We start from the raw sequence: 13,019 nt of genomic DNA, 5'->3' as shown, positions 1-13,019 counted from the left end.
GAATATACTTTTCAATTAAAGCTAACACCTTGTAAAAGATAAGGTGAAAAGAATAGAAAGAGGAAAAAAAAGAAAAAAAAGCAATAGCACCATGTATTCAGCAACTATTCCTTTGGAGAAGCAAATAATTGACCGTAAGTAGATTCTGTAGAGATACCCCTTGTGAGGATCAGTTGAAATAACGCAAGAAATAAAACAAAACAAAAAAACAACATCAAGTAAGTAGACATTATAAATATATAGGGGGAAAAAAAAAAGAAAGAGGGGCGGTGAGGAGCGTCATACCGTTTTTTTTTCCCCTTTTTTTACTGTATATCTGAAAAATACTGACTTTTCAATGTGATGCAAACTCATCATCAAACAAATTCAACACAAAGAAAAAGAAAAAAAAATGTCATCGCTACATAACCTATATTTTTTTCACTCACGTGGGGTTCGCTGCTTGCAATTTTGCTGCAGTCTTTGGCGTAGTTGGTTTTCGCTGCCATCATCGTTAACAAGCTTCACCCTTGTCCCATCTGCTTGCGTCAGCTCACGTGTTCGACTGTCGCCCAGGTTTGCTAGTGAACTAAACTTCATAGGAGTATGAGGGTATAGTGGTGAGTTCTTCTTTGGATCATAATATTTTGAAATGGGCTCTGACGCTTCAGTTTTTTCTTTCGATGTTCGAATCGAACCCCTATCATCAGGGGCGAGGAACAGGTCATTCAACATGCAACGTCGTTCCTTCGCTCTGTTAAAACAAAATTCATCACTAAACAACTCCGCGTTCTCGAGAGGATTAGGCAATTCCAAGTCCAGAGGCACAAAAAGAATCGCATGCAGAACCGCAGAATTTAAGGTCCTCTGAGGGTCATCACTGACAAGTTTGTTGAATGTGCGTCTCCACACGTTCGTGTCGTCAGTGTTACTATCATCACTATGGAATGGCTGTACCGACCGGGAATACGTTGAGTTCTCTTTACCCTTATCCTTGTAATAGCAACGGTAGAGAATGTATGCTATGACTGCCAGGAGTAGGATGCTGGTGACTACACAAACTATAACTGCTATAAGAGGAGTACTTACCACCGTCCGCCGCAACTCCAAGTCCTGGTAGATGTTTTCCCGCTCCATGGAACACACACATACACGACACCTGAAAAAGACACTATATATATATATATATATATATATATATATAGAGAGAGAGAGAGAGAGAGGGGGAGAAAAAAAAAAATAATAATGATATAAAAAATAATCACAACACGAGAAAGGTTTCTTTCTTCTTCTTCTTGATCTCTAGATTTTTGAGTGTGTTTGCAGTTAACGGTATAAATCCCTTTATTTTTTTTTTTTCTTATTGTCATCATCTTTTCTTCAACAAAGGTTAATTCAAGCGAAGTGAATGAAAAAACTAGGTCAGTCCACATTACCCCGCTATTATCCTAGTGTTAAAAGATCAAAAAAAAAAAAAGAACGTCCACAATAGAAGCTGTAAGGATGCTTCTTCCTGAACCAAGCAAACCCAACCCATCCCATTTACCTCCGTCCTTTTCCTTCATTCGTGTCCACCAGTGTCTTCAATAAGTTTAGCGACGCGCCTCAAGTTGTGCTTTTTTGCCAGGTAAAGCGGTGTATTTCCTTTGTTATCGGTCAGGTAAACATCTGCGCCGGCGTCGATGAGTGCCTTTGTAATTTTGAGGTGGTCCAAGTCGTCTCCGCCGAGTTCAATCACCTCCAGCAACCCCGGCCACCCAAAATCATTCACGTGGTCCACGTCCACGCCGGCGTCGATGAGCATCTTCACCACCTCCGCGTAGTCGTCCCACACGCACATCAGCAGCGGCGTGCGGTTGCGGCTCCCACGCACATTGACATTGTGTTTGCCCGCAATGAGAGGCTCCGCAGCAGATCCGCGTCCCGCCGCTCCACATCCCTGAAGAAGTCCGCATCAGTAGTCATCCTTCTCCCAAAACGGAAAAAGTTTCATGTGTACGTATGTATATATAGATACCTGCGTTTGCGTGGGACAAATGAGGCTATAAATACACCCTTTTTTTTACTGTTTCCTTTACATATATATACGGTCGTCTGATTATTTGTTTTGGGAATATAAGCTTGTTTTTGCTTCTACTTCACTTCCTAGTTTTAACCCAGTTGTGAATATATTCAGCAATTACATGGGATTATGGTGCAAAGTGCTAAGAATAGGAAGGACAATCAAAGGAAGGAAAAAAAAAAATTGTCTACCCGCATACAGAAAAATAGATCTAATGACTTGACATATCAGTAAAGAAAACGGTAAAAAAATAAAATAATAATAATAATAATAATAATAATAATAATAAAACATGTTAAAATAAAATAAATAAATAAGCTAGGAGGTACAAAATACAACATCGTCACAAAACAGTAAAATTAGTAATAAAAAGAACAGAGAAATAGAACATATAATAAAAAAAAAGTTGAGGTAGATAGGAATATATTTTCTTTTAATCCCTTTCTGTCACTTATACATATGTGCATCACTTGGCGACGGAACGCCATATCCGGAAAGAAAATACACTCTTCTCTGCATCCTTCTTTCCTCTGCATGTATAAATATACCGTTATTACATTGTTATAGGATATATCTTCATCCCTTGAGTTTTAAATTGATACTTCAGAAGAAGTCTCAAAAATCAATTTACCATTAATACTGAGAACAAGAAGTTGTTGAAAAAAGTTCCCCTTACAAACCGTCTCACATGTGGGGGGTTGAGAGAGATAGGTTGAACATGAATTTCGAAAACCCACCCTTTTTGAAAATACTGACAGATATAAATTACGAAAAGAGAATATGATAATTTTTTCTACCAAGCTTAAGATTCAGTCAGCCTTTATACAAGTTCAGTAGAAGAAAACCAAAAAAAAGTAAAGAGTTAGTGTTGGTGGAGGTATTCCTTGTACCGACTTATGTACCTCGTGGGACACAAAAGTCTCTACAAAAGCAAAAAGCACCCACCATATTGGAGAAGAACGAATCTCCAAAAATGGACAAAAAAAGAAAAAAGAAGCCAAAAAGCAAAAAAAAAGAGAAAGGGGGTAATAAAAGTTAAAGAAACCTATGATTCATACAAAACTCAATACAAGAACAACCATCCATTAAAATTTGTATCTGAGTAACTGATACCTTAAATTTGTAACTGCAGTTATTGGCACTTTAACTTGAACTGGCAAAAATCTACATCTCAGACAAACGATCGTCAACAGGCTCTCTTGAAGAAGCAGCTTCTGCCGCAGCTGCTTCTTTCAAATGAAGTCTTTCAGCAAGAACCTTTCGTGAAAAACGATAGTAACATATGTGAACGTAGGCTGCAGTTCCAAGCCCAGTAACATTAAGAGCAATCATAACTAGCAAAGGCATTAACACACACCTCCTACCGTAACAGAGTTGACTCCCCTGCTTCTCTGCTTCATGTGCGAACCACTCACCGTACAAGAGACGGTTCAGTAACACCGCTGATGTCCACAGCGCATTAAACGCAAAATTATAGTGTTTTGCTGGATCTTTGGCATAGATGGTGCGCACAACAAGTATAGAAACAGCGGCACAAAAACCATTACCCACAGCAGCAATAGCGAATGGCAACAACGCGACTTTACTTGGTAGCACAAGAAACAGCACCATCGCAACAATGACCATAACTGTAGGGATAAACAGAGAAATCGTAATGGGGATGCGATCCTCAGCCTTGCGTTTCTGTGTCCAAATTTCAAAGTAGCTCATCAGTAGACGACCCACAGCACTCCCAACACCGTTAATTACTGTCAACAGCGTACCCATAGAGTCCTCAACAAACTCACCAGACAATGCAGCAAGTATAAACCGGGCATTAAAAATAATAACAAACTCTGACCCAACACCACAAAAAAAAGTCCAGAATATAGCCCATAGTTTTAGTGTACAAACACTCTGCATAAACGTTGTCTGATACTGTGGAGCAATATAGTCAACATCAGTTTCCACCACAGTTACTGTTTTACTAAGCTGATTAGAAGAATCATTCTCCATTTCTGTCGTCAGACCACATTCAAGTCTATTCGCTTCAACTTCTGTATATTTATCCTGATCTATCTCTTCCTCTACTTTGTTTTTATCCCCATTATGCTGCTCCTCTTGTTGTTCTGTTTCGTCATCGCCATATCGTCTGTCCAAAAAATGACATGGAATAGCCATTAATGGAAGAAGCAGGGTAATAACAGCTGTTGAAATTGCAAAAGCTATATAATATGGACGACCCAGTTTCAAGAAATATAACAATAAGCTTTGCAACGGTAAGAAAACGATAAGCACAATAATAATAATAAGACCAAAGAAAAAACGCCATAAAGGTGCCTTCTGTCGCAGGTAGACTGCTCTTTTTACCAGTCGACGCTCCTTTTCCTCATCACTCAGGTGTTTTTGTTCATAGCCAGTCAAATGGTACAACGGAAGGCGTACAATAGCGAGTACCAAAAAACCAACACAGAATACCAAAGCTATCAAAAAGTAGAAAAAATTTGATGGATTTCCTCTGAAAAATCCCAAATAAAATGCCCCAATAATAGCCGAACCAAGTCCAAAAAGGGTTTTTAATATTGCCACTACAGCCCCACGGTTGCTAGGAAATATGCTCAACAATGTCACTACAGTAGCCAAGTCAAACAACTGACTACCGAGACTTAGAAAAGCGTTGTAAACACAAAAACGAACAGTTGTTCCCTGGATCCTGTCATCAAAAGAAAGAGCCATTAGTAATGCACCAATAAAGAAGAAAAGACATGCCAAGACATAAACTGGAAGTGGTCCGAAATAATCGTATATAGCACCATATGGAAGGAGGAAATAGCAAAATACCATACCAACAGTGTTGATTGATGAGAGTTCTCTCTGTGAGAAAGAATACTTTTTTTGCATGGTTCCACTGAACAAATTAAACGAAAATGAAGTGGAAGCACAAATAGCAGCAAATCCACCAGCCACAAGAAGACAAACGCTTCGGCTCACTCAATCGTTTTTCATTTTGTGACAGAACCAACTGCTGAATACATATTCTATCCCTATCATCACTCTCATGGCTGTCACTGTTGTTGTTACCGGAAACCATCACCACACAGCCTTTTATTTGCTTTCCTGTACTGTACTCTCTTTTTACCCTTGGCTTGTCTTTTCGTTGTCCCCGCTCTACTGTCGTCTATTTTTACCTACACTTCCAGTTGGATGCAGCTATAAAACATGATAAAAAGAAGGAAGCCAAAAAAAAAATATATATATATACATATATATATAAGCGAAAATAAAGTAAAGAAGCTGGTCAGGTCTATAGATTTTCATTATCATTTCTCTTTTTCTCACTCTTATCTTTTTTTTAATCATCTTCCTTTTTCCCATATTAAGGTGTACATTTTTCACGACATCAGCACACTAACCCACCACCCTCACTCCCTCAGCAATGCAGAGAGACACAGGTCCTACTGTTTCTCCTCCTTCTTCTTCATTCCCATCATCTCTTCTGATTGCGCGAAGAGGCGACTGTGGAGTGCTGTAAGTCCGCCCTCAACGTCGCCCAGGAGGAGGCAGTTGATAGACTCCAGTGCGAGCACCACCCGCACTCCTGGCCCTCTGCCCGCCACGTGTCGCACGACCACTGACTGAGGGCCGCTGTCAATGAAGTCGACGCCACTGCCGGAGACCGCCGCCAGCAGGTCGCCGACAAACGCGAGGTGGGCGACCCAACCGCCGCCTCCTCCTCCTCTGACCTGCCGCAGCGGCGAGAGGCCCGCGGGACCCTTCACCCCCCGCACACACCAAACGTATATGACCCCCTCCCAGTCCCCTGAGGCGAGCAGCCCAGCCGGATTGCACACCGACAAGCATCGAATGGGGGCCGCATGGGCCTCCCCCCGCACCGGCAGAAGATCCCCACGTGCGGTGTCCAACACAACGATCGTCTCCCTGCATGAAGCGAAGATGTACTGATGGTACGCAGCAAGAGAGCGCAGAGGACCGGGGGCAACGATATTTCCTACCGTGTTGGGATGCAGTCGATCTGATAGAATATAAACACATATAAGACCATCCTCACCACATGAAAACAGTGATAACTGATCCGGTAAATAGAGGAGATCATTGGCAAAACCCTGGTGTGCATGTAGACTACAGATAGGTGCAAAGGACCCTTCAAAACCGTGCCATACAAAAATGAATCCATCACGTCCAGAAGAAAAAAGACGTCTTGAAGTAATTACTATGGCTGTAACGCAGTTTGTATGCCCACGTAACGTCTTGAGTAGACTTACAGAGGGTAACAAATAAAGTGTTACTAAACCATTCCCACGACCTGCTGCGCATATACCAGATTCATTATCGTAATCAAGGCATATAACCGCATCTGTCATCATAGAGGACCTTCTTGTTGGTTCCTCATACCGTGTGTCACTAGATTCACCAGTATTTTTACTAATAACCTCACCAGAAGAAAAAAATGTACCGTATTCAATCCATCGTCGTTGAGTGTACTGTACAAGATAAAATTCAAGACGCTTCAGATTATAATAATTAGCTTCAGCAATCAGTCCGTGCAGGTCTGCAGAAGTTAGATATCGCCAGTTTGTTTGTGTCAGCTGCGTCATTATACCCCTTTCGCTATCTTCATCCATAACTCCATCTCTTCTACCCCTGCCACCACTCCCTGATATATGAAACTCACTCTTCAGTCGCAAATACGACAATATCTCACTAAATAGGTGCGGTGAACGATCCAAAAAAATAAAACCACCTGCATCCCGTTCTACCTTCATCCACTCACACAGCAACAACGCGAGCATACTTTCCGGCTCAGCGCATAAAGACTGTCGGGAAATCGTGAACATCGTCCCCCCAACGTTTAGAGTAACCAATACATCTCCCAAAGAAACATCCTCTATCAATTGCTGCACTCGCTCCCGCTGCAAATTAACTTCCCGTACAAATCGCTGCGCCTCCTCTTCACTACTTGTGAAATACGTTCTTAGAGCCTCCTCCAAGACTAAATGACGAAAAGATGATAATACAGACGGGGTACCTACTGCACGATAAGCAGCTGCATCAGCAGCCGCTACAGTAAACGCTTCCACACCACCCACGCGAATCATTCTACTCAGCCAAAAGCCAATGTTCCCGGTAATGTCGGCACTGTCCATAAAATCCCCACTACCCTTTATAAGTAGATTTTCAAAAAACAAAAAAAACAAAACAAAGTAATCAGAACAATATATACATTTTACTCGAAACTAACATCACACTTACTCTCATTCAAAGTGCTCCCCCAGTTTCCTTGAACTCAGCAAGAATAAAATCTAAAACGAAAAAACATCAGTTAAAGAAAACCCCAAATAAATGCAACAAAAAACGAAAAAATAAAAACAAATAAAAAAGAGGGACTCCTCATAGTTTCTCATTCATCACAGAAAATTACAACACGGTTAAGACAAAAGAAAAAAAATATGTAGTTCTGGTTAGATATACCTACATTATAAAACACACATCCTTCGACTTATCACATTGTCCTGCCCCTCGAAAAAAAAAAAAAAAAACATTCATTTTACTATAAAAAAGCAACTTATTCAACAGGGTCGTAACCCAGTACACATCACAAAAAAAAAAGCCTTTCTATCCGTCATAATAAATACAACACGGAACAAAGAAAAAGGCTACGGCCTTAGACACTAAAAGTAAAAGAAAATTTCTACCTTATATATTTATATACTTGTTTATTAATTTGACAACACCTTAAAAATCCAAATTACGCTACATGCCTTCAGTTTTGTGGACTCATGTCGTCCCTGGGTACATTCTCCATCATGGTGTCAGGAAACGACTCACTCCCAACGGCAGCGTCTCTTACACGCTGTCGCTCCTCCAGCATCCTCTGGCAGAAGCGGCGGTATTCAAAGTGGACATACAAATTGCTCAAAAACGCCGTGCACGCAACACCAAGCAAGAAGAGCAAAGGCATCAACACACAAGATTTCTCCAGGCAAACAGTCACACCGCACCTCTCTGCTTGACGTGTGTACCACTCACCGTACAACAGACGGTTCAAGAAGAGTATGGAAAGTACCGTACCAACAAAGCAGAAGTTGTAGTGTTTTCCAGGATCTTTCGCCAATATGGTGCGCACAACAAGTACAATAACAGCAGCACAAAAACCATTACCCATAGCAGCCAATACATAAGGTAAAGGCAAAGCTGCCTTCGGTAAAACGAGGAAAAATATCATTGAAAGCATCACGCATGTCACGGGAAAGAAAAGTGACAATGTAATGGGGATGCGATCCTCAGCCTTGCGTTTCTGTGTCCAAATTTCAAAGTAGCTCATCAGTAGACGACCCACAGCACTCCCAACACCGTTAAGCACTGTCAACAGCGTACCAAGCTCATCACTTACCTTCTCACCAGACAATGCAGCAAAAATAAACCGGGCGTTGAAAATGATAACAAACTCAGAACCAACAATACAAAAGTACGACCAAACAAGAGCCCACATCTTTGGAGTACGAAGATTCTGGAAAAATGTTGTTTGATACTGTGGTGCAATGTAGTCGAGATCAGTCTCCACCACAGCCTCTGGCTTCTCAACATCAGTCACTTCAGTGTTATCTTTCTTGGGTTCATCCACCGGCTCAGAAACGCTGTTACAGTCAGTTTCTTTGCGTTCAAGAGATCGCAGAGGTAGCGCCATCGTCGGGTAGAAGACCATCAGCGCAATGACAACAGCGGCAAAAGCAATTCTGTACTTCTGCCCCAGACCCTTGTAAGCCACAAGTGCTCCCTGCATCGGCAAGAAGATGATTAATACCAGGACAAATCCAAGACCTATGCCGAATCGAATGGTGGGAGGCTTCTGGCGCAGGTAGACTGCTTTTCGTGCCAGACGTCGTTCCTTTTCCTCAGCACTCAGGTGCTTTTCCTCGTAGCCCGTCAAGTGATAGGATGGGAGACGCAGAAATACCAGACATGCTCCTCCGACAACGAACACCAATGCCATGAGAAAATAGAAATATTGTTCGGTTTTTCCAAGAAAGAATGCAACCTGAATACATCCCACAATGACCGATCCAAGACCCGCAAAGGTCTTCATGCTTGCCACAACAGGACCACGGTTGACTGGAAAAAGAGTGATCACTGTCATCACAGTACCAAGGTCAAGAAGGATACAACCCAGATTCATGATGGCGTTGAACACACTCAGACGCACAACGGAGCCCACAATAATGCCGCGAAACGTGAGCGCCAGTAGCAATGTCCCAAGAGGGAAAAGTAGGGTTGCCAGTGCCAAAATGGTCATAGATAAAGGCGTACGGCAGGACAAAATACGAAACCACAAGACCCACTGTGCTTATGGTTGACAAATCACGCTGATTCAGATTATATCGAGCTTGTAGTTCACTTGAAATAAGGTTGAATGCAAATGAAAAAAGACGCAGCGGTACAGCAGAAGGCTCCCAGTACCAACAGCGCAAACCGCCGTGGTTCGCTGATAGGCTTATGCCAACCTGTGGCAAGCCGCTCAACAACAACAGCGTCAACGGCATTCATTGTTTTTTTCTTTTTCTGTTTAGTGTTCGCAGTAACGTGTGATGCAGAGTTGTTTCCTATGTTTTTTTTTTTTTGATATACTTGGGGTGTAGGTGTCAAACTTTTACAAACAATATCTCTATTGTTTAATGTGTAATAAATGAAAAGAAAAAGTAGTAGTGCTGTATTTGGTTTTGTCATTATTAGAAGTGCATCAGGGGGTTGTAAAAATCAATAAAAATACCTGGCTTGTATTATTTTTTTAGATAACTCCAAATTACACAAACTCACGATGGAGCTGCTAATTCAAGTGAAAGACAAGAAAAACAGTGGATAGAAATATGCCAGTGTTGTACGAATTCAATCCACATATAGAACCATCACGTTTATTGTTTTTTAGTACCCCTTATTGCTCTCTTGAGGAGACCACTTTGCCGCATAAGGCGGATGTTGCTGTTGTTCTGTGTAATGGCCAGGAGAGATGTGAAAATAAAAACGAAATTAAAAAAAAAACAAGACAAAACAAAATAGGAACAAGACAAAACGCGTAAGAAGTATTGAGTCGGGGTTCGGAAAAAGAAGAAAAAGAAAGAGGAGGGATTTAGTAACGTATTTCTCTCTTCTCTGAGGTGATGTTATGGATGTGTTTACCGTTGCCTTTGGGTATTTTCTTAGCACACAACAAAACATACATTCTGTTACGGCAGTTCTTACAACCACCAGCACCCTACCCTCACTCCTTGTACAGACTTCCTACATACACTACTTTTCCCTTTTAGCTGCATCGAAAAGTTCCTTCTACTGCGCGGTCAAATTGTCCTGTATCTCCCACATTGAAAGTATTTACAAATACCATCGCCCCACTCCCCAATTGAAAGTTTGCATCATAACAGTAATACAAATTAAAAAAAAAAACAAGCATATAGTAGAGAAAGCAAAAAGAAAATTCATCAAGTGAAACAATTTGTCCTTGATACATCATTCAGTATCTGCGCCTGCACGGATATCCACATACAGGAGAAGCCATCCAAGGAAAAAAAAAAAAATGGTCGAAGGAGAAAGAGATAAAAACAAAAGTGGAAAATTGAAAATGAGGGAAATTAAACAAAGTCACAGTACAAAAAGGATTTCACTCAATAATTTTCCTCATTTCCCACATTCGGAGGTTTTTATTAATTTATTTCCCATCTTTTTTTTACACAGCATACTTTCCCCTCTGGGCAGGAGCGCCAGAAGGAGAAAAAAAAGCAAAAGTGAGAAAAGTAAAAAAAAAGTTCAGGGAAAGGGAGAGTCAAGAACAAAAAAAAAGCCACCTGGGGGTCTTCTTTGCGTCTTACATTGTTGTCAAGTAGTTTATTGGTAAAGAGTACCAATACAAAAAAAGAAGAGAAAGGGATATATATATATATATATATATATATATATATATATATATATATATATATATTAACATAGAAAAAAGATCGGTTAGTCAAAACACTAGAGAAAACAAAAACATCTTTTTTTCTTCTTTACAAACGTGTTGCTTGTTGATTGCCTCCACTGTTATAATAATTATTATTTGCTTCTTCTGTCAATGGGTTTCCACCATTTGCGGGATCTTCCGGTAAAACATCAGGTGCATTGTTGAGATCCATCGATGATAATTTCTCTCTCATTGGGGCTTCTTTCCTCAAACGTCGCCGCTCCTCTAGTACGAGACGACTGAAGCGGCGGTACTCCCAATTTACGTAAACGATAGAAACCAACGCCGTACAGTTAAGTCCAAGGAAGAAGAGCAAAGGCATCAAGACGCAACTGCGGCCCAGGCATAATGTGGTACCCTGTTTCTCTGCTTGACTTGTGTACCACTCACCATATGTCAGGCGATTCAAGAAAATAACGGAAAACATAGTACCAAGAAAACAGAAATTGTAGTGCTTTGCAGGGTCTTTTGCAAATATGGTGCGTGCAACCAGTACAATAACAGCAGCACAAAAACCATTACCCATAGCAGCCAATACATAAGGTAAAGGCAAAGCTGCCTTCGGTAAAACGAGGAAAAATATCATTGAAAGCATCACGCATGTCACGGGAAAGAAAAGTGACAATGTAATGGGGATGCGATCCTCAGCCTTGCGTTTCTGTGTCCAAATTTCAAAGTAGCTCATCAGTAGACGACCCACAGCACTCCCAACACCGTTAAGCACTGTCAACAGCGTACCAAGCTCATCACTTACCTTCTCACCAGACAATGCAGCAAAAATAAACCGGGCGTTGAAAATGATAACAAACTCAGAACCAACAATACAAAAGTACGACCAAACAAGAGCCCACATCTTTGGAGTACGAAGATTCTGGAAAAATGTTGTTTGATACTGTGGTGCAATGTAGTCGAGATCAGTCTCCACCACAGCCTCTGGCTTCTCAACATCAGTCACTTCAGTGTTATCTTTCTTGGGTTCATCCACCGGCTCAGAAACGCTGTTACAGTCAGTTTCTTTGCGTTCAAGAGATCGCAGAGGTAGCGCCATCGTCGGGTAGAAGACCATCAGCGCAATGACAACAGCGGCAAAAGCAATTCTGTACTTCTGCCCCAGACCCTTGTAAGCCACAAGTGCTCCCTGCATCGGCAAGAAGATGATTAATACCAGGACAAATCCAAGACCTATGCCGAATCGAATGGTGGGAGGCTTCTGGCGCAGGTAGACTGCTTTTCGTGCCAGACGTCGTTCCTTTTCCTCAGCACTCAGGTGCTTTTCCTCGTAGCCCGTCAAGTGATAGGATGGGAGACGCAGAAATACCAGACATGCTCCTCCGACAACGAACACCAATGCCATGAGAAAATAGAAATATTGTTCGGTTTTTCCAAGAAAGAATGCAACCTGAATACATCCCACAATGGCCGATCCCAATCCAATGTACGATTTCATAATTGCCACAACGGCTCCTTTGTGGGATGGAAAATAGCTCATTACTGTCATCATGCATCCCAGATCAAAGAGTGTGCAACCGATATTAAAAATGGCATTAAAAACACAAAAGCGTAAAACAGAAGCTTCGATATATCCGGCAAAAGTCAACGCTAAAAGCAGCGCTCCTACTGGAAATGTTACCAAAGCAATACCGAAGACCGGTCTTGGACCAAAATAGTCGAAGATGAAAGCATAAGGCAGGACAAAATAGCAGAACACAAGGCCTACTGTGCTGATGCTTGAGACATCACGACCACTTAGGTTATAACGAGATTGCAAATCTCCTGAAGTAAGATTAAAGGCGTACCTGAGAGATGTGCAGATGCATCCATAAGCACCGATAGCCATAATAGCAAATCGACGTGATTCATTGATGGGTCTTTGTGGCCCCGTTGGGAGGCGATAAACAAGTCCCCCGGTTTCCGTCATTAGGGTATGGTAAACCACTTCCTTTTTTTTCTTTGTTCGTTCCTTTTTTTTTGTTGTTCTTCTTTCAGTGCTTT

At 41.5% G+C, this 13,019-nt stretch overlaps 6 protein-coding genes across 6 annotated transcripts; all 6 read right to left on the bottom strand.

Moving 5' to 3' along the window:
- Window positions 1-420: 420 nt before the first annotated feature.
- Window positions 421-1,116, bottom strand: LSM04_006676 (uncharacterized protein; the record flags this gene model as incomplete). Its single annotated transcript, XM_067334372.1, has 1 exon — window positions 421-1,116. One exon carries the CDS (start codon window positions 1,114-1,116, stop codon window positions 421-423), a length of 696 nt encoding a protein of 231 aa, XP_067193389.1.
- A 424-nt stretch (window positions 1,117-1,540) lies between these two features.
- On the bottom strand, window positions 1,541-2,529 carry LSM04_001464 (uncharacterized protein; the record flags this gene model as incomplete). The annotated part of the gene is made up of 2 exons (XM_067334371.1): window positions 1,541-1,908; window positions 2,499-2,529. 2 exons carry the CDS (start codon window positions 2,527-2,529, stop codon window positions 1,541-1,543), a joined length of 399 nt encoding a protein of 132 aa, XP_067193280.1.
- Window positions 2,530-3,205: 676 nt separating this feature from the next.
- On the bottom strand, window positions 3,206-4,864 carry LSM04_001638 (Major facilitator superfamily; the record flags this gene model as incomplete). The annotated part of the gene is made up of 1 exon (XM_067334370.1): window positions 3,206-4,864. One exon carries the CDS (start codon window positions 4,862-4,864, stop codon window positions 3,206-3,208), a length of 1,659 nt encoding a protein of 552 aa, XP_067193284.1.
- Window positions 4,865-5,475: 611 nt separating this feature from the next.
- LSM04_002690 (WD40 repeat) lies at window positions 5,476-7,185 on the bottom strand (the record flags this gene model as incomplete). The annotated part of the gene is made up of 1 exon (XM_067334368.1): window positions 5,476-7,185. One exon carries the CDS (start codon window positions 7,183-7,185, stop codon window positions 5,476-5,478), a length of 1,710 nt encoding a protein of 569 aa, XP_067193305.1.
- Window positions 7,186-7,802: 617 nt separating this feature from the next.
- Window positions 7,803-9,583, bottom strand: LSM04_001095 (uncharacterized protein; the record flags this gene model as incomplete). The annotated part of the gene is made up of 2 exons (XM_067334367.1): window positions 7,803-9,382; window positions 9,478-9,583. The coding sequence occupies 2 exons, from the start codon at window positions 9,581-9,583 to the stop codon at window positions 7,803-7,805; spliced, it is 1,686 nt and encodes a 561-aa protein (XP_067193271.1).
- A 1,490-nt stretch (window positions 9,584-11,073) lies between these two features.
- Window positions 11,074-12,945, bottom strand: LSM04_008027 (Major facilitator superfamily; the record flags this gene model as incomplete). The annotated part of the gene is made up of 1 exon (XM_067334366.1): window positions 11,074-12,945. One exon carries the CDS (start codon window positions 12,943-12,945, stop codon window positions 11,074-11,076), a length of 1,872 nt encoding a protein of 623 aa, XP_067193412.1.
- Between the last annotated feature and the right edge of the window lie 74 nt (window positions 12,946-13,019).

Source organism: Trypanosoma melophagium (genome assembly GCF_022059095.1).
Source record: "Trypanosoma melophagium isolate St. Kilda chromosome Unknown ctg17segment0, whole genome shotgun sequence".
NCBI lineage: Eukaryota > Euglenozoa > Kinetoplastea > Trypanosomatida > Trypanosomatidae > Trypanosoma > Trypanosoma melophagium.
Note: the sequence above shows the minus strand (reverse complement) of the source record. Positions and strands in the feature narration are given on the sequence as shown.